This window comes from Rhinoraja longicauda, chromosome 26 (assembly GCF_053455715.1).
Source record: "Rhinoraja longicauda isolate Sanriku21f chromosome 26, sRhiLon1.1, whole genome shotgun sequence".
Lineage (NCBI taxonomy): Eukaryota > Metazoa > Chordata > Chondrichthyes > Rajiformes > Arhynchobatidae > Rhinoraja > Rhinoraja longicauda.
In genome coordinates this window covers 19768533-19789738 of record NC_135978.1, presented here as the reverse complement: position 1 = coordinate 19789738, position 21206 = coordinate 19768533, and the positions used below count along the sequence as shown (strand labels likewise).

General features: G+C 49.2%; 1 protein-coding gene across 5 annotated transcripts in view; it reads left to right on the top strand.

The window, feature by feature from the left end:
- Window positions 1–20015, top strand: part of camkk1a (calcium/calmodulin-dependent protein kinase kinase 1, alpha a) — a 141875-nt gene extending 121860 nt beyond the window's left edge. For 4 of the 5 annotated variants that reach the window (XM_078422029.1, XM_078422031.1, XM_078422033.1 and 1 more), the window contains exons 15-17: window positions 781–884; window positions 9377–9424; window positions 16036–20015. In XM_078422029.1, the coding sequence (XP_078278155.1) occupies window positions 781–884; window positions 9377–9424; window positions 16036–16108 (225 nt within the window). In that variant the 3' untranslated portion in view covers window positions 16109–20015. The remainder of the gene's footprint in view (window positions 1–780; window positions 885–9376; window positions 9425–16035) is intronic. The other variant, XM_078422034.1, reaches the window with a different exon arrangement.
- The last annotated feature ends 1191 nt before the right edge of the window (window positions 20016–21206 follow it).

Sequence of the window (21206 nt, the reverse complement as noted above, 5' to 3'; positions counted from 1 at the left end):
ACACCACGACATGTGCGCCTCAAGTCACGGCGCCCCTTTGCCATGCAAGCCCACGAGCTGCTCTGTACAACACCGGTTGACGAGATGGAGAGACCACTGGAAGTCAGCGGAACCATCTAGGCTACACCGCTACATCGGTGAACCCATGGACGTCCCTGGCCAGGACCTGCCCCGAAAGCAGTGGATAACCCCTTTATCTTTAATGTAAAAACAAAAAGATTCATGCAACCCACAAGACCATGCTTTGAATTTTTTCCAATCCTTTCAGTTACATTTATGATCAAATGTCCATTTATTTAAGGTTTAGCACATTCTGTTTTGGGGGAGAGAGACCTTTGAGAATGTAAGCCGAAAGGGAATGGAAAATATGTAGGACGCCACATTGCAGTGAGCATTACGACCACTAGTGGCCGATGTGGGATATCCTCTGCCATCCCATCCCAGCAGGGCTGGATGGCTGCAGAGAGCAGGACACATTCTGTTGTCGGCTGGGCCTGTGGCATCTCCCCACTCTGACCTGAGTCACCCTTCCATCGCCAACAACAGGAGCATTGGTTGTGGCCCTGCCCTACGGTTGTGTGCCAGGTTTTGCTCAGGTTGGTGGTTGGTGGGATGAGGTTCCAGGTGCGTGACAATAGGAATCATGAGTCATTACTGGCCGCAGCGCTGGGTTATGAAGAGTTCTGGCTCCGGAAGCTGATTACTTAAGAAAACATGATGGGGTTCTTCATGCCAAGTTTAATGTAGACCAGCAACTGAACTCACCTCCCTAATTTGTAGATCCTGGTGAAGTCCATGCTCAGGAAGCGATCCTTTGGAAACCCTTTTGAGTTCCAGAAGAGGAAAGAGGGAAGGTCCATGTCGGCGCCCGGGAACCTCCTCATGTGAGTGTTTTGGACTTGATCTGCTCTGCATAAGCAGTGGTCTGGAGTAGATCGCAAACCCTTTTGCTTCCACTGCCATCTCAGACACTATTGTTACTATTGTCATGTGCGCTGAGATATAATGAAAGACTTTGTTTTGCGTGCCATCCAGGTAGAAATATCCATAAATTAGTAAAACAGCAAGTGTAATGGGGAAGGAAGCCAGTGCAGAATGTAATAGAAACATAGAAACATAGAAAATAGGTGCAGGAGTAGGCCATTCGGCCCTTCGAGCCTGCACCGCCATTCAATATGATCATGGCTGATCATTCAGCTCAGTAGCCTGTACCTGCCTTCTCTCCATACCCCCTGATCCCTTTAGCAAAAAGGGCCAAATCTAACTCCCTCTTAAATATAGCCAATGAACTGGCCTCAACTACCTTCTGTGGCAGAGAATTCCACAGACTCACCACTCTCTGTGTGAAGAAATGTTTTCTCATCTCGGTCCTAAAAGACTTCCCCCTTATCCTTAAGCTGTGACCCCTGGTTCTGGACTCCCCCAACATCGAGAACAATCTTCCCGCATCTAGCCTCTCCAACCCCTTAAGAATTTTATATGTTTCTATAAGATCCCCCCTCAGTCTTCTAAATTCCAGCGAGTACAAGCCTAGTCTATCCAGTCTTTCCTCATATGTAAGTCCCGCCATCCCAGGGATCAATCTGGTGAACCTTCTCTGTACTCCCTCTAAGGCAAGAACGTCTTTCCTCAGGTTAGGAGACCAAAACTGCACACAATACTCCAGGTGCGGTCTCACCAAGGCCCTGTACAACTGCAGCAGAACCTCCCTGCTCCTAAACTCAAATCCTCTTGCTATGAATGCCAACATACCATTCGCTTTCTTCACTGCCTGCTGCACCTGCATGCTTGCTTTCAATGACTGGTGCACCATGACACCCAGGTCACGTTGCATCCCCCCTTCTCCCAATCGGTCACCATTCAGGTAATACTCTGCTTTCCTGTTCTTGCCGCCAAAGTGGATAACCTCACATTTATCCACATTATATTGCATCTGCCATGCATTTGCCCACTCGCCTAATCTATCCAAGTCACTCTGCAGCCTCCTAGCATCCTCCTCGCAGCTAACACTGCCACCCAGCTTCGTGTCATCCGCAAACTTAGAGATGTTGCATTCATTTTCCCTCGTCCAAATGTTACAGCTACAGAGAAAATTATGATTTAAGAACATGTAAGGTCCACAACAAGGTAGATTAAGGGATCTGGACTAGAATCCATAGTTTCACAGTGTTATGTTCAAAACGTCTGATAGCAATGGGGAGGAAGCTGTCCTTAAATCTGGCCGTACAAACTTTCAAGCTTCTGTATCTTTTTCCCGACGAGGGGATAAATAAGACAGATGGACCTGGGTGAAAATGGTCCTTGGTTATGTGGGCCGTGAGGTGTACATTGAGTCAATGGAGGAGAGACTGGTTTGTGTGATGGACTGGGTCTGTGTCCACAACTCTGCAATCTCTTACGGTCTTGGGTAGAGCAGTTGCCAAATAAAGCTGTGATGCACCTGGATAGAAAAACGAAAAGGCCAGAAGAACTCAGCAAATCCTTTGTGGAGGGAACGGACAGATGACATTTCAGATCAGGATCCTTCTTCGGACTGAAGAAAGGTCCTGATCCGAAATGTCATCCTTCCATTCCCCCCATGGATTCTGCCGGACCCGCTGAGTTCCACTTGCCTTTTGTGTTATGTTCAAAATTCCAGCATTGGAAGTTTCATATGTGGCCCATGGTGCTTCTATATAAATTGGTAAGAACACTGGAGACATGCCAAACATCCTCGGTCTTCCTTGGAAGTAGAAGAGTTGTTGGTGTGCTTTCCTAAGATGGCCTAGACCAAATGAAGGATGTGTGTAAAGGTCAGTAGGCATTGACAGCAATAAGTGACACATTCTTCTGACTCGCTGATCTTGCTTTGTGCCGGTGAATGATTTGTTTCCACAGTTGTGCATTGGTTGGTTTCGCAGGAAAGGAAACAGGCTGATCGGTCCCTTAAGCTTCCTCAGTTAGATCACAGCAGTTTTGAACATCCGCTCCATTTAATCACCTTACATCCACAACGCCAGTAGTCAAGAGTGTTTAATTGTGCAGCCTACAATGGTATAAACATTGAATTCTCCAGTTTTAGGTAACCTCTAACAACCCATCCCTGCCCTTCCATTTCTCCCCCACACCATCCCCTTTCTCCCCCCCCTCCTCTTGCCTGTGCCCCACCTAGACTTGCACCCATTTCTTCTTCCCCCTCCACCTACATTCATTCCTCTGGCTTCACAATTCACAACTCTTCAATCCTTTTTGATCACCTATGGGCTTTGTCCAACCATCTGCCCATCACGAGCCCCCCTCGCCTGTATACACCTATTGCCTGCCCCTCTTTTTTTCTAGCTTTCTCCCTTTCCCCCCATCCCATCCCCAGTCAGTCCGAAGAAAGGTCCCGACCCTGAAATGTGACACCTATCCATGTTCTCCAGGGATGCTGCCTGAGCCGTTGAGTTACTCCAGCACTTTGTGTCAACTTTTTTTTCCCAAGTTGAACAGAAGAAGTGTAGTCAAAAAATGTCATTACAACCCCAGTTAGGAAGAAATGTTTCAAGCACTGTGTTCTTGGTCCAGCTGGCTCACAAAGGTGGAAGCAGGAAGTACGGGAGTGGTTTGAAGAACAAATAAATATTTGATTGAAATTGGCGACAAGATCAAAAATATTCGTGTAGAGCAAAGGATCTCTGCCAGAAATTAAGACTATTTACATTAAAACTCCCTTGGTTGTCTGGTGGGTAATGTCAAATTAGCTAGCTAGCATATTCTAGACTCAAATATATTTTCAAAGGAGGAAATGAACCAAGCACTCATGCTTTTTACTGAGTTGCTCAGTGTGGCTGAGTAAAACACTGGCAAGGTGTGATTTACACAACCGTGGCCATCATTTGTCCTTGGCTCTGAGGGATTGGGAAACAAGAGCACTGTGAAGAGCCGGCAGGATCTCTTCATCCCCACGCACATGAGGACCTGCTCTGGGGAGGCAACTGGATTATCGCTGACTTGACAAGGTTGACTGCACGGCTTGTTAGTCCTTTCACCCGGCTGACGTAACGCGCACTGAAACAGGAGACCGGCCACCTGGTTCATCGGCGGTTCTGGCAGATGAGAGCAAAGCCAGCCCTCATGACGCACTTGGTAACAGTGCTGCCAGATGGTTCTGAGTCCTTCTACTGGGAAGGGCCTGCATCCAGTCTCTGGTTGCTGCTGAGGTAATGGGTCTCAGCCAGGGAGACTGTGGTGTTTCGCCATTGATCCCATCATTGATATTGGGAAGATCTGTCAAGAGTTGTTCTGCCACCCTCTTTGGGAGATTTTATCCCAATGCCTTCAGGAAAGGCTCCGCTGTAATCTGCTCAATGCCACCTTCTTCCCTCTAAACTCTTATGCCTGTCTGGTGATCTAGACGGCCTTCTACCCTCTCACCCTCTCTCACTCTCTCTCTCATGCTTTCTCACTCGCCTCCCTCCCTCCCTCCCTCCCTCCCTCCCTCCCTCCCTCCCTCCCTCCCTCCCTCCCTCCCTCCCTCCCTCCCTCCTCAACTAACACTCCAGCAACCTCCAATTCCCATTAACATTTAAAAATTGTGAGACATCCTAATTCCTTCCTTCGTTGCTGTCATGGTGACCCACATTGCTTGGCAAGGTGGCCTGGTTTCCCACAATTAAAACACAGACCCTCCGGGTTCTGTTCCTGTTCTTATGCCGGTCCCTCATTTCCCTACAGTATTGGTGACACTTTGACTTTGTGTTGGTTTAATGTCTCTTTCTCTCAGGCTCTCATTATTCACCTCTACACCCATGCCTCCTCTGGATTTGCCCTCTGGATCACACACTATCCCAACCACCTCCTTCCTGAATAGTCAGATTAGTCTGAAAGATTAGTTTCTCAAACACCTCCTAAGATTATTCTCAGTCAGCTGGTCCTGTTGTACGGATTCATGAGCTGCACTGTAGTCCATCCACAGCCTAGTCAAGTGAGTTCCCCTTGTCCCTGCGGGCACTTTGTAGGACTGCCAGTGGATTCCCAGTTCCCTACCCCCATGAGTTCTTTCTTTAACTTACCAAATGTACTTACTTTACAAGTTGGGCTGGGACTTAACTTTTCCTTAACATTCAGTCTCAAGCATGACAAAAATGACCTCTTTTACTCCTCCTGAGTTTGATTTTTGCAACTCTTAAATGATTAAACGTTTGGACATTGGTCGGCTCCAGTTGCGCGACCCACGTTCTATCTGCTAATTAGGCCGCGGAGATGTCCACACCACGGGTGGCACTTCAACTTGCACGATTACGTGAATATCATCATTGGAAGGTCTGTGAGTCTCTTTCAACTCTTTTTATCCCAATTTATCCCAAAATGCCGATTGCCATTGTTCCTCTTTAAGGTAGGCAGTTTATTTATAACCAACTGTTGCTCTCAGGCTGTCAAAGGTCCCTGATGCTCCACGTATAGCCTGTCCCTTCGTCTTCTTCACTATCGACCTGGTCGGGGCTACAGGGACTGCGCCTGGTTTCTTTAGGTCCTTCTTTAGAAGGATGAGAGGAGATCTTATCGAAACGTATAAGATTATTAAGGGGTTGGACACGTTAGAGGCAGGAAACATGTTCCCAATGTTGGGGGAGTCCAGAACAAGGGGCCACAGTTTAAGAATAAGGGGTAGGCCATTTAGAACTGAGATGAGGAAAAACTTTTTCAGTCAGAGAGTTGTGAATCTGTGGAATTCTCTGCCTCAGAAGGCAGTGGAGGCCAATTCTCTGAATGCATTTAAGAGAGAGCTAGATAGAGCTCTTAAGGATAGCGGAGTCAGGGGCTATGGGGAAAAGGCAGGAACGGGGTACTGATTGAGAATGATCAGCCATGATCACATTGAATGGCGGTGCTGGCTCGAAGGGCCGAATGGCCTCCTCCTGCACCTATTGTCTATTGTCTATTGTCAGGGAATGGAGGTGAATGATAATTGTCATTATGTTTGTACCTCGAGGCTTCCTCCGCTAAACTTCCCCAGTCAGAGTCAGCTCCATCCACAGGCCGGGCAGTTGGTGGCTCGGCCACCTGTTCCATCCACAGGCCGGGCAGTAGGTGGCTCGGCCACCTGCTCCATCCACAGGCAGGGCAGTAGGTGGCTCGGCCACCCGTTCCCTCGTTTGGTTGCTTACGATGCTCGGCCTGTGCAGCCTTACTGCTGCTGTTCTTTACCTTGTCTTGTTGGTACTTCACCGTGGCTACGAGCACTCCATTTTCATGCTTATCTTTCCGCTGTCCCTTCCACCAATCCTTTTCCTCAGCATCGTATCCGTTCTTTATCGTCTTTTTAATTTTTTTTTTTATTATTGGCTATTGCAAACAATTGTTTGCACGATAGACCGTTGAGTCTGTATTGGAGTTCTACACTTTTCTTATCGGTAGCCATTATCAGTATGTCGTGTGTCCTACCGATATGCTGCATTATTTTAACACATTCTGCTGCCATTGCATCTTATTTCTTTGCATCAGAACCCTGATATTTAACGTCTCCACGCAATACCCAGACATCTACCTTTTGCTCGTCAGAATGCTGACATTTAACTTCTCCACAACAGAACTCTGATATCCAACCTCCCCGCGTCAGCACCCTGCCATCTTACCTCTCCCACTGCTCTTGCTGAGCAAAGTCACTGCGTGATCTTTTCCCCCCAGTTCTTTTTTCCTGTACTACAACTCATGGTCGCCTGAAAACAATATGGGATCTACTTTGGGGTGCCAACTATCTCACTCCCAAGTAAAGGACAAGGTGATGTCACCGCCCCGTGCCCCATGTGACCTCACCCTGCCAGCAGCCACGTGGTCCCACTCCACCAATGGTGGCCGCCCGGGCCGGGAGGCTGGTTGCTACGCAACCTCCGTCAGGCGGCGCCAGGGCCTCCTACACTGTCCGGACCTACAGCGTCCGGACCTACAGCGTCCAGATCTACAGTATCCGGGCCTACAGCGTCTGGGCCTACAGTGCCCCCCCAGGCCTAATATGGGACAAGGGCGATCACATATGGGACAAACCAATTTAGCCCAAAATACGGGATGTCCTGGCTAATACAGGACAGTTGGCAACCTGAGATCTACTCTGACTATGGGATAGTAAAATTGATCCCATCACCTGATTAGGTGCCACATTGTTGATGGTTGTCCTGTGCAGTACCCCTGCTCACAGCGCCAATAGTTGGAGGGAATTGTGTGTTTGACTTGTACCCCTGAATCTGGCTTTCATGTGGAGCCCACTCTCTTATTTAAGGCTCAGATTGGGACAGCACACAATGAGAATCTCAGGCACCAGCGGCAAGTTTCTCAAATAAGTCAGCATATTAGACAATAGGTGCAGGAGTAGGCCATATTACACCTTGTTACAATACACAGGCCGGCACGGTGGCGCAGCGGTAGAGTTGCTGCCATGCAGCGCAGGAGACCCTGGTTCGATCCTGACTACGGGTGCTGTCTGCACAGAGTCTGTACGTTCTCCCTGTGACCTGTGTGAATTTTCTCCGAGATCTTATCCCACACTCTAAAGACGTACAGGTTTGTAGGTTAATTGACTTGGTATTAATGTAAATTGTCCCTGGTGGTTGTAGGAGAGTGTTGATCCACGATAATGGGGATCACTGGTCGGCGCGGACCCGGTGGGCCAAAGGGCCTGTTTCCTCGCTATATCTCTAAACTAAACTAAATGGAGAAATATTTCGAGTGAGGGCTCAAAATACTCCACTGACTCAAAAACACCCACTAATTTTAAATATTTTTGCTACATTGGTTATGTGTGGATTTTGCATTTTCACAATGATTCATCAGTAAAGGTAATTTCTTTGTAGTTTTCACACCGTGTTTATGCCTGAGGGAGTTGCCTCCATCTTCCTGACAGCCAGCCAGCAAGTGGGTGCTATACATTATACTCATCTTTTTTCTGTCATGACTCATTTTGTGAGCAATTACTTTGCACTTGTCTACATACTAACCACTGTATGTTTATGTTGGCTCCAGGAGGCTCTGCTTGCAATCTAAACAACTCCTTAAACTAATTGCTGCCTCTTATAATGTGACCTTTAAGTTACATTAATTAAGTTGGCCCAATAAACCACCATGCTTTCCCAGTGTGTGGGACCGTGTTCCAAACCTGCCCAATTTTCTTAGAATCTCCAGTGGTTTCTCTTTCTGGTGAGTTGCTCAACATGAGTTCTGACATCAGACTCTGCTCTCTAAACTAGGGAGCTAACTAGTGGAAGAAGTTTATTTTCATTTAATCTACCAGTCTCCACTGATATCTCAAAATTCACCCTTTAGCCATTCAAATGCTGAGGTGAGCACCAAGATTTGGCACAATCTCTATTTGCATTTAACCTCGTAGTGGAAGTTGCATTCTGGCAAATCCTACTGGGTGCCATTAACCAGAACCTTGGTTGAACAGCCATATAAATACCTTGGCTGCAATGAGCAGATCAAATGCTGGGTACTCTGTGGTGAGTGACTGACCTCCTGACACACAAAGTGTACGGGGTACAAGTCAGGAGTGCGATGGAATACTCTCCACCTGCCTGGTTGAGGGAGCATTGACATTTTTCATGAACGTCAATACCATCCAGACATATTTCCCAACTGATTGTCATCCCATTGACCACCCTAAGGATTCCATCCTCACCTGTCCACCATTGCAACCGCCGCAAGATGTACGGTCGAGGCTATCCCGACAAAACCCAACCTGGATCTGCAATCCTCACCGCCAAGGTAGACAAGGGCTGCTTGTACAGGAGACCACACCACAGGTAGATTCTCCACTGAGTCGCACATCATCCTGACTTGGAAAAATACGATCGCTCCTTTATCCTCGCTTGAGTGTAAAGCCTGGAACTCCCTCTCCAGCTGCAGTGTGCTAGGCAGACTGCAGCAGTCCAAGGAGGTGGCTCACTCCTGCCTTCTCCAGGGCAATGAAGGAAGGGCAATCAATGCCATCAACACCAGAGCTTTACAGAGGAATAGGTCAGTGGTCGTGAGGGCACCTCTTCACTCGTGCGGTAGTTCTCCATTGAGACCAGCTGTGCATCCTGCGCACTAAGCTCACCCTGTCAACTGCACGAAGCTCAGGTAGAGGCAGCGATTGTTTGATGTCTCTACAGAGCAATGTTTAATGGGCGCATCCCACATCAAAGGTCATGGTTATGACAGATTACACAAATTAATGCAACAGCAAAGCTTTATCTCAGTAGCTGAGGTTCTGGTTAGTTTATAAGCCTGGAGGATGTCTTTTATCTTCTTTCTGAGGAATAAACCATCATCCTTAATAACATGCAGTAAATTATGCTGAATAAGTTCCCAATAACTTCCATATATTTTTCAACGATAATTTCCTTATCTTTTCTCAATTTTCTTTTCATTTTGCTGCCAGGGACAAGAGTTTATTTCAGTATTCCTCAAAAAGGCTCCCTTCATTAAGGTAACTTAACTGTGTCTATAACATCTGTGTGCGAAGATATGTAGTCTGCATGCACGTGTGAGTTTGTGTGCATGCGTGTGGGCTGTGTGAATGTCAGCGTGTGTAAGGTCCTGCCTATACATGTGTGCATTAGTGTATGTACATGTATGCTCATATGTGTACACGGATTTGTATGGTATGGTATGGATTTGTATGGTATGGTATGGATTTGTATGGTATGGTATGGATTTGTATGGCAAGTGTATGGTATGCCTGCACATGAATATGTGTAAGATGTGTAGTGTGTGTATGTGGTGGGGCAGTTTGTACACGTGAGAAAGATTGAGAGTTTGTGTGCATGCCTGCATTTATAAGATTTGGACTTTGGCATACCAGGGCACAATTCACAGATAAAGCAAGGCTTGGAGACACGGTTAACTGTGAGCGAGCTGGTAACAGACTGCAAGGGAATATTAACTGGGAGAATCAGTGGCAGATGCAGCATAATACTGTGAAACGTGAAGTGTTTATACTTGGCCGGAAGAATGAGAAGGGCCAATATAAACTCAAGACCACAATTGTAAACTGTGTGATCTGGAGCATATGTGCAGAGTTTGCAGAAAGTGGCGGGGAAGACTGAGAAAGTGGTTGAATCCTTCAGGATCCTGGGACTTATAAATATAGGGATGGTGTAAACGAGCAAGGAAGTCACGATGAAGCATTACAAAACAATGCTTGGCATTGTTTTAGGTGAAGTAATGAGTCCATTCTGGGTGCCATGTAGAACATAGAACAGTACAGCACAGGGTGAGGCCCTTCTCCCTGCGGTGTCTGTGCCGAACATGAGGCCAGGTTAAGCTAACCCCTTCTGCCTGCATGTGATCCAAATGCCGCTCTCATGTCTGTTTACCAGATACCCAGCATTCACTGAGTAACAAAACTTGAGCCGCAATTTTCCCCCTCTCACTTCTAAAGCTATGCCCCCTCGTTTTTGACATTTCTATCCTGGGGAAACATTTCTGTCTGCCTATCCTATCTATGACCCTCAATTTTTTTATATACTTCTATTGGGCCTCCTCCCAACCTGTGACGCTCCTGAGAAAAGCTTCCAATCTGAGCAACCGCTCTAGTTATGTCACAGTTTTGCACCTGTTAGGGCAAGCAATCCGCTCTCTCCTGAAGGGTAAAAAAAATGATAAAGAGAGAAAGAGGTTTGGGGGTGGAATTGTGGTGCTTGGGACCTTGAGAGTTGAAAGCATGGCCTCGAATGCCTGGAGCAAATAAGTAGCAAGAGTCACGAATCCAAAACTATAGATGGACGCAAAAAGCTGGAGTAACTCAGTGGGACAGGCAGCATCTCTGGAGAGAAGGAATGGGTGACATTTGGAGTCAACACCCTTCTTCAGACTCAAAGGGGGAGAGAGAGAGAGAGTGTAAGAAAATAACTGCAGATGCTGGTACAAATCGAAGGTATTTATTCACAAAATGCTGGAGTAACTCAGCAGGTCAGGCAGCATCTCAGGAGAGAAGGAATGGGCGACGTTTCGGGTCGAGACCCTTCTTTAGACTGATGTCAGGGGGGCGGGACAAAGGAAGGATAGAGGTGGAGACAGGAAGACAGTGGGAGATCTGGGAAGGGGGAGGGGAAGAGAGGGACAGAGGAACTATCTAAAGAGAGAGGGAGCGCTGCCTTCTTCTCTGAGCTTGTCGCGGTAGAAAATTTCTCCAAAACTCCCCAAAGATGTGATTCCTGCAAAACTATAGGATTGGTGTGAAGCTGAAGGACTTTACAAAGGTCAAAATTCTTTGCCCTACAGGGAGTCAGTGCGGACCAGCTAGCATGTAAAAAAACATTCAGTTGGAAGGGATAGGATGTCTTTTCATTGTTTGCTGGTTGATTCTTAACCAGCCCGATCTGACATCGATCTCTTCAGAGTATGATACACACTAATGGATCAGTGTAGAGTTCTGCTGCTCAGCAACCGTGTTCCAGAGGAGAAAACCAGCACGGAATTAGCTGAAGTAACAAAGCGGGCATTGGGAAAGGGGAGGATGGTAATTATGGGGCATCCTGATTACCGTAATTAAACAGGGGCTGATTAAACCAAGTGAGCATTGGACTGCCGTGACACCATCTGCTGGTGGAGAGGCCGGGAGAAACAAGGCTTTATTTAATTGGGAAATTGAGAGCTATGAAAACAGTAGTCATAACATTGAAATTAGATGTGACATATTGAATACAAGGTTACTGACTACAGATAATGGATCTCACAAAAGGCAATCTTGGAACTGTGGGTATCAACGTGGAGCGTTCAAACTGAGGAAATGTTGTAGGGACAAAATCCAAATGTAAATTAAATGCTTTTAATACTTTGTGTTGGAACTCAGACGATGCTGCTGTATGGGAGGGGCCAACATTTAAAGTGGCCTTCCTCGAAAGGCATGAACTCCAACTGTTCCTTCTCCCAACAATGGAAGAAACGCTGTTCTGCTGCCAGTGGGATTTCCATCAGTAGCTCTTGCCATGCAAACTCTTTCCTCCCTCTCCCGGGGGGGGGGGGGGGGGGGGGGGGGGGGGGGGGAGTGAAGGGCCAGTGAGGGGGGCAGAGGAAGACCTGGATTTAGGATGTGGATAGGATGTTTCCACTAGAGGGAGACTCTAGGACCAGAGGCCACAGCCTCAGAATTAAAGGACGTACCTTTAGAAAAAAGATGAGAAGGAATCACAGTGAGATTGTTACACCAAAGGTACTGGAAGAGAGAAGGTGGATGACGGTGAGAAAGGGAAGGAAACATGGAGTGCAAAGGTCCCCGGGTGTTGTACCTCTTGAGAACAGGTTCACCCACTTGGAAGCTGTCGGGGAAGAAGACGTTGCCACACTGAGCGGCAGACTGGTTTGCCAAAAGCAAAGAGGCCGACGTCAGGCAACGCCGTGGTAGTAGGAGACTCCATTGTGAGAGGTACGGACAGGGGTTTCTGCGGCAACAGACGGGATTCGAGGATGGTGTGCTGCCTCCCTGGTGCCAGGATCCAGGATGTCACGGACAAAGTGCAGGAAATCCTCAAGGGCGAAGGTGAACAGCTGGAAGTGGTAGAGCATGTTGGTACAAACGATGTCGGAAAGAAGGGGATGAATATTCTGCAGCGTGACTTTAGAGAGTTTGGAAAAATGCTGAAAAGCACGACCTCCAGGGTGGTTATCTCCGGTTTGCTTCCAGTTCCTCGTGCTGGCGAGAGCATGAACAGGGAGATACAGGACCTGAATGTGTAGCTGAGGAAATGGTGCAGGGCGCAGGGATTTAGATTCTTAGACCACTGGGATCTGTTTTGGGGTAAGGGGGAATTGTACAAAAGGGATAGATTGCACCTTAACAGGTGGGGGACCAGCATTCTGGCAGGCAGGTTTGCCACTGCTACACGGGTGGTTTAAAACTAAATAAGGGGGGGGGTGTCAAATGGGATAGTCAAGGATGGAGTTAAATGGAAAGAGAGTAAAGGGACAGTTAATGACCCCAGGAAAGAAAGCTCACAAAGGGATAGGAGAGAATGGCCAAGTGTAAGAGGGATCGATGTGAAGGGTGAGATGAGTAAGGAATTAAAAGTATTGTATATGAATGCGCGAAGTATAAGAAGTAAAGTAGATGAGCTTGAGGCTCAGTTAGAGGTTGGTAGATATGATATTGTGGGGATTACAGAGACGTGGCTGCAGGAGGATCGGGCCTGGGAACTTAATATTCAGGGTTATACACCCTATAGAAAGGACAGGCAGGTGGGCAGAGGTGGTGGGGTAGCTGCTGGTGAGGGATGAAATTCAGTCCCTTGCGAGGGAAGACACAGGGACTGACGAGGTAGAGTCACTGTGGATTGAGTTGAGGAATTGTACAGGCAAGGAGACACTAATTGGTGTTATCGACAGACCCCCAAATAGTAGCCCGGATGTAGGGTGTAAGGTGCAGCAGGAGTTAAAACTGGCATGTAAGACAGGTAATGCCACTGTGGTGATGGGCGATTTCAATATGCAGGTAGACTGGGAAAATCAGGTAGACTGAGAGGGGATCTTATAGAAACATATAAAATTTTAAAAGGACTGGACAAGCTAGATGCAGGAAAATTTTTCCCAATGTTGGGCGAGTCCAGAACCAGGGGCCACAGTCTTAGAATAAAGGGGAGGCCATTTAAAACTGAGGTGCGAAGGAACTTTTTCACCCGGAGAGTTGTGAATTTGTGGAATTCTCTGCCACAGAGGGCAGTGGAAGCCAAATCACGGGATGGATTTAAGAGAGAGTTAGATAGAGCTCTAGGGGCTAGTGGAATCAAGGGATATGGGGAGAATGCAGGCACGGGGTATTGATTGGGGACGATCAGCCATGATCACAATGAATGGCGGTGCTGGCTCGAAGGGCCGAATGGCCTCCTCCTGCACCTATTTTCTATGTTTCTATGTCTATGTTTCTATGAATTTCTTTAGTCAGAGGGCGGTGAATCTGTGGAATTCATTGGCACAGAAGGCTGTGGAGGCCATCAAAATATATTTTTGTGGGTATAGATTGATTCTTGATTAGTAAGGGTGTTAGGGGTTATGGAGAGAAGGCAGGAGAATGGGGTTGAGAGGGAAAGATAGATCAGTCATGATTGAATGGTAGAGTAGACTTGATGGGCGGAATAGCCTAATTCTGTTCCTACAACTTATGAATGTGCATTTATGAAGCATTGAGGGGAGAGTGGGGAAAGAGTTTGGGGGGCAGTAAGTGGAAAGTGAGAGGATAATGATGGAGCAGTGAGGGGTGGGGGAGGTGACAGCAAGAGGAGCCACACTTGTCTCGGACTAAACTTATGATCTGGTTACGTACGTGTGTGTTTCTCATGAGTGCCCCCCTGTAGATGGTTTGGATTCCTATTCTGCTCTTACCTGCAAAGAGCTTGTATCTTGCTGATCGAGGTGCTGTGATCGTGCACTCTGGTGCTGGCCTGGCGGAGGTCAGGCCCAACAATACCTGAGCTGAACACAGACCACCCCGATGTACAAGGGCCTTATTGCTGCAGGAGGGTGTGGACGATGCGGAGTTGGCTATTCACCCAGTGCGGATTCCTCACTGGGTTTGGTGGCGAGACCTCTCCTGAGTGCATTCTGAGGGGCCGGGCCAGGCACACCTTACTCCTTGGCCTGGATGTGCCCGTCACTCGAGGCCCCACCCAGCGGACACAGTGCAGTGCGGCTAAAAGGGCGGCACGGTGGCGCAGCGGCAGAGTTGCTGCCTCAAAGCGCCAGGGACCCAGGTTCGATCCTGACCACGGGTGCTGTCCGTACGGTGATTGTACGTTCTCCCCGTGACCTGCGTGGGTTTTCTCCGGGTGCTCCGGTTTCCTCCCACACTCCAAAGACGTGCAGGTTTGTAGGTTAATTGGAATTGTAAATTGTCCCTAGTGTGTGCAGTGTTAGTGTGCGGGGATCGCCGGTCGGCGTGGACTTGGTGGGCCAAAGGGCCTGCTTCCCCTCTGTATCTCTAAACTAAACCAAACTTAGGAAAAAGGAAAACCTGGATTTCCCTGTGGATACTGGAGAAGGTGGATGACGGGTGTCTTGAGAGTTTGGGAAGGGGAAGCTATCAGTTCACCCATGTGGAAAGTGGTAATGGGGTACGGTGTGCTGTACAGCTCCAGCTGAATCCGACACCCACTGAGAACTGCTGGGTAAATATTTCAGAGGCAAAGGAAGGGGCAAAATATAATTTGAAAATTTGTTTATTTAAACTTATTTAACTCTGCCTTTTATGTGTTATGTTTTTTGTCAAGTTTAGTTTTCCAATACAGGTCCATCACCAATTTTCCAGCAACTGGTTTTCCGGCCATCCTTCAATCCAGACAAAATCCCCCCCCCCCTTCCCCGGAAACCCCCCCAAGAAAGTGGCGCCTAGGCCGGGTGAGGTGGCCCATCACGACCTCATAGGGACTTCCACGGCTGTTGTTCGGTGGGATGAATTTGCCGCCTGTGGCTGGGGCCCTGGATTTCTGGCCCGGCCGGCTCCCACAGCCGGCTTTGTGGGCCGGTATCTTAGCCCCCCGGGGCCCTGACCTCTGTTGGTCTGGCAAAATGGATAATCCAGAAAGGCTCTGGAATGCAAGGGTGCTGGAAAATCAGTGGTGGGCCTGTACTATCAGTGATCGGGGAAGTCTGACCCTCGCCCCGGTTTTGCTGACTGCCAGAGGAATAAAGATGTTTCTGGCTCGGCTTTTCCTCACCTCGGCCGCTGAGGCCCTTCCATAGATGTCTCGCTGAACGCTGGGATGGACAGTGTGTGGCTCTCTGCCGCTGGGACTGCAGGGCCCTAGGCTTTGCTCAGCTTTTCTTCCTCATCCTGTGGCACCAGAGAAAGGCTGACTCTGTCTCCGCATAAAGGCAATTATTCCCTGGCTGCCCGCTGCCCCGCGGTGGCTTAATGCCCATTCCCGGAGCTGGGGAGAGGGGGGCCGGGGAGGTGGAGGCCTGCTCTGATCACCCTGGCCGGTTTGTACCCCGAGGGTGGTCTCCACAGCGACCGGCTCCTCCCGTTAGCGCGGCCCCTGGCCCCGATCCCTGGCCTCAGGGGAGAGGCCCCCTCTGCTGACTCATCCCGTCTGTTCCCTGTTGCAGGAAGCAGGCGAGCGGGGACGGAGGCAAGGACAGCGAGCTGCCGGACGTGTGTGAGGATGAAGCCATCTCCTGAGCCGCCCCGAGCCCGTGCATGCTGCCTTCGGCCCGTCGCACACTCCTGTCACACCCGTCTTCGCTCCTCATCCCACGCGGCCTTGAATGGACTAGAGGTTGTGTCGGCCGGCAGGTGTGCGCACAGCGGGTGGGCGGGGCAGGCGACTTCTGACCCCCGCCCCCCCACCCGAGCGGCCTCGCTGGACGAGGGGACGGCCCGCGGGTGGCGGGCTGGAGGAGGTCAGGCCGTCCAGCGCAGGTCCAGTCCTAGCCCCTTCCTCCTCCCCCTCTACTGACTGCTTGGACCCCCAGCGCCAGACCTCCTCACCTGCAGAGACCCCCAAGGAGGGGATGAGCCCGTTTCCTCAGAGCAGCTGCAGTCTGAAGAAGGATCCAGACCCGAAGCGTCATCTGTCAACTCCCTCCACAGAGGCTGCCTGACTCGCTGGGTTCCTCCAGCACTTTGTACTTTGCTCAAGATTCTAGCACCTGCGGTTCCTAGTGCCTCCACCAACTTCAGGAGCTGGCTGACTGATAATGGATTGGGAGGGTTGGCAGTGGAGGTGGTGGGGCTTACAGTGGGGCTGGGAAGCTGAGGTCAGGCAGCCGGGTACTCGTGGATACCAGACTGTTATTGCACTTCAGTGAGCAGAACTCTGCATAGAGCAGTGGGTGACGTTCTGTATCAACAGACCCGGCACCTGTGCGATTTTGCCTCCATTTTATTGATATGCATTTGCTTCATTTTTATTGATATGCATTTTATCAAATGGTTCAGCCGATGAATGGAATGGATAAGTGGGCAACCTAACTGACTTGGATGATTTACAGCCTGGTTTGATTCTTGCTGATGGGTTCAGGTTACTGCCCCAGTCGTGGGTCGAAGGGGAAGATAAATCTGGGGCAGTAACCTGAGCACAGGACTAGGCCCGACGGCTCACAAAGTCTGTGCCGAATACGATGCCAGGATAAACTCATCTCCTCCGCCTGCACATGAACCAAGTCCCTCCGTTCCCTGCAGATACATCCTTCTATCCAAAAGTCTCTTGACCACCACCCTTGGCAGTGCGTTCCAGGCAACCACCACTCTCTGTGGAAGAAAACCCCCAAAAAACTTTCCCCGCACATCCATTAAACTTTGCCCCTCCCACCTTAAAGCTACGGCCTCTAGTATTGGACATTTCCAACCTGGGAGGAAGAACTGACTGCCTACCAGGTCCAGCTTTCCATAATTGTACCTGCTCCTCTGAGTCGAGGATGACCCATCCAGTCCCGGTCTGGAAGCTGTGAGGAGAGGCCTTGCAGCCCTGGAACCAGCCTGTGTGTGTCCTCGCCAAGTAGACAGGCAGGAGGCGCGACCATAGCACCTCGTCTCACGGGGCCAAACCCGTATCCAGCCACCTGCCTGCCCGGCCAGCCAGGTGCTGTCCTCTTCCTCCACCCCCACCCCCACCTCCTCCCTAGTGCTCTGAGGAGTGGGCATGGGATGGAGGAGGCAGGAGCCACCACCACTCTCCAGCCTCTGGGTCAGCAGCACCATCCCTCCAAGACCTGGCTGACCCCCTGGCCCAGACTGATGAAGGGTCGCCTATTCCTTTTCTCCAGATAGGCTCCCTGACCCGCTGAGTTACTCCAGCATTTTGTGTCTATCCCCTGGCTCAGACCCTGGCAGACACACTGTAAATGCTACAGGAATCTGGCAGCGGAGGACAAGGGTTCAAAAGATGGGCTGGGGGTGGGCAGCCGGGCTGTTTGCCGACAACATCCGTGGGGAATGGCGAGGCTGGCCCCATCACCGACACTGCCGACCCCCTGGGTCACCCCCTCAGTTTCTCAGGACCGCACTTGCTGACAGTAATAGGCAGACAGAATGCAGGAATCTCACACTGACCGAGGTGACTTAACAAGTCTGCACAGTCACCCTCACTTCCTCATCATGAACGCTGCGTGCATTCTAGATTGCATTGTCGCACGGTTGACAGTCACCGAGTTTGTGGTCACATTGTACAATCACACTGTATTATCACACAGTGAGAGTCATGCAGCGCGGAAACAGGCCCTTCGGCCCAACTTCCCCACACCAACCAACATGTCCCATCTACACTAGTCCCACCTGCCTGTGTTCGGCCCATAACCCTCTCAGCCTGTTCTATCCATGCACCACACTGAATAGTCACACTGGATAGTCAGACTGTACATTCACACAGCATTATCGCACATATTACAGTCATACTGGAGTCACACAGTACTGACACACGGTACTATCACTGTTTACATTCATACTGTAGAGTAATGCAGTTTTTTTAATCGCACTTTATAATCACATTGTAGAATTACAGTTTACAGTCACACAGTATAATCACACAGTATAGTCACACAGTTTACAGTCACACAGTTTACAGTCACACAGTTTACAGTCACACAGTTTACAGTCACACAGTATAATCACACGGTTTACTGTCACACAGTTTACAGTCACACAGTATAATCACACGGTTTACAGTCACACAGTTTACAGTCACACAGTATAATCACACAGCTTACAGTCACACTGCAGAGTCACAAGTTTGCCGACTCATGGTAAGGCTCCCACGTTTGGTAGCCACATTATAGTCACACTATAGAATCCCACAGTTTGCAGTCACATAACATAATCACACAGTTTACAGTTGTACTATACAGGTGCTCCTCGACTTACGACGGGGTTCTGGTCCGAGAAATCCATCGCAAACCGAAAATATTGTAAGTCGAAATGCATTGAATACGCGCGATCACGTGGCCGGGAGCGAGCGGTGGCTCGCCACGGGTCGCTGCCGTTTACACCATCGCAAGGTCGAGATATCGCAAGTCGAAGCATCGTAAGCCGGGGAGCACCTGTAGTGCCACATATTGTGGCCACATTGTAGCGTAACACAGTTTACAGTCACTCAGCGTAATTGCATTATCGAGAGGCACACAATGTTTGCAGTCACCACAGTGTCACACAGATTACAGTGCCCTGGAGTTGAAAGTCACACAAGTTAGTCACACAATGTAGTCACAGTTTACATTCACACAGAATAGTCACACGGCTCACAGACATGCAGTGGAGTTTAACACGACTGTAACGTTGCATTGTCTCTTGAGTTTCCAATCGCATAACAACGCAGTTAATAATCTGAAGGGGTCTCGACCCGAAACGTCACCCATTCCTTCTCTCCAGAGATGCTGCCTGTCCCGTTGTTACTCCAGCGTTTTGCGTCTACCTTCAATTTAAACCAGCATCCGCAGTTTTTCCAACGCAGTTAATAGTCACACAATTTACAGTCGCACAACACTATCAAATGTTTTACAGACACACTACATAATCACACAATTTAGAACACAAGATTGTCAAACTTTAATTGTGCAGCGTCCTCACACCGTTACAGAGTTAGTCGTTATGGTACGACTGTGTTGCGAGGTTTGCAGTTATATAAGACACACGACCACACAACCTACAGCATTTACAGTCATTCAGCATCATGCTGTGCAGCTTGCAGTCGTGTTTACACCTGCAGACACGTAGACACGCACCAGTTAATGTTACACATGTTACTGCCAGATAGTTTGCAATAACACACATTTCAGTGCCACTGTGCACAATCATTCACCACACAGCCACACAATTAATTGTGGCACAGTTTACGGTCGTACTTTCCAATACCACAGCAGACAAACAAAGATTTTCCAGGTGCACTACAAGGTACAATTACTGTGCTGCGGCATCCAGTCAAACGGGGGGTCAGCCTACACACTCACACGGTAGATTGGAGCAGATGGAGCAACAGTCAGTGTGGATCAGTGGACTGAAGGGCCGGTGGGGTGATTAGCCGCAGTGATTAATCGCAGTCAAAAGCCCCACAGTGACAAACAAACCAAAGGGGAATCAATGGGCTGGAGAGAGGGGGAGAGAGAGAGAGGGGGGGAGAGAGAGAGGGGGGAGAGAGAGAGAGGGGGAGAGAGAGAGAGGGGGAGAGAGAGAGAGAGGGGGGGGGAGAGAGAGAGAATATAGTTTGTGTGAATTCGGAGGAGAATAAGAACGAAGGGATTGGAATGACAGGGACCAGATGAGCCAAATAACCGCCTCCTGTGTCGTAATGACTGAGTTAGGGTGAGAAATATCGGGTGTGGTTCTCACATTAACCATCCCGATTACAGATGAAAGTAGCCCACACACCAAGGCATAAGTCCTCAGAATACTGCAGATGCTGGTCTGCAACCCGAAGCAGATTGATGGCAGGACTCAGCGGGTCAAGCAGCATCTGTGGAGGCTAAAACTGAGTAGACCAGTAGCATGAAGGCAAAGGACACTGCAAACGCTGAAATCTGCAGCAAAGTATCTGGAGCAGCCCTGATGCGGGGTCTCGACCCAAAACGTCGACTTATACCTTTTGCCTCCAGAGATGCTGCCTGACCTGTTGAGTTTGCCCAGCATTCTGTTTGTGTGATTCAGGTGTTAGAATAGGCCATTCCCGGTCAGCTCCTCTGTCCTTCCTGGGGTTGGGCTCTCCAAGGGCATTGAGTGAGAGAGCATGCTACATTTTTCACCACCCTTGGAGAAACGCTTTCAAGGTTTCTCACCTGAGTGGACCATGCTTTGATCCAAAGTTCTGCCCATGCACTTGTTCTTAATCCTTTTGGAGCAACAATTGCTCGACTTTGCAAATGCTGGAGACACTCAGCAGGTCAGGCACCATCACTGGAAATATCAGCCCTGGCCAGAGGGATCATTGTGTTTAATTTATCCTGTAAAACTAACTTGGTTTTGAACTTTCATTCGGCTGAGGATTTAATCAAGATATCGGAAGCAAATACTCCCCTCCATCCCTCACCTTCAAAGGCAGAGGCAGTCACGAACAAACGCTCCCAATGGCTGCAGGTACAGGCGAGGGGCGAGGGGCAAGGTCAATAGACAATAGGTGCAGGAGGAGGCCATTCGGCCCTTCGAGCCAGCACCGCCATTCAATGTGATCATGGCAGATCATTCTCAATCAGTACCCCGTTCCTGCCTTCTCCCCATACCCCCTAACTCTGCTATCCTTAAGAGCTCTATCTAGCTCTCTCTTGAATGCATTCAGAGAATTTGCCTCCACTGC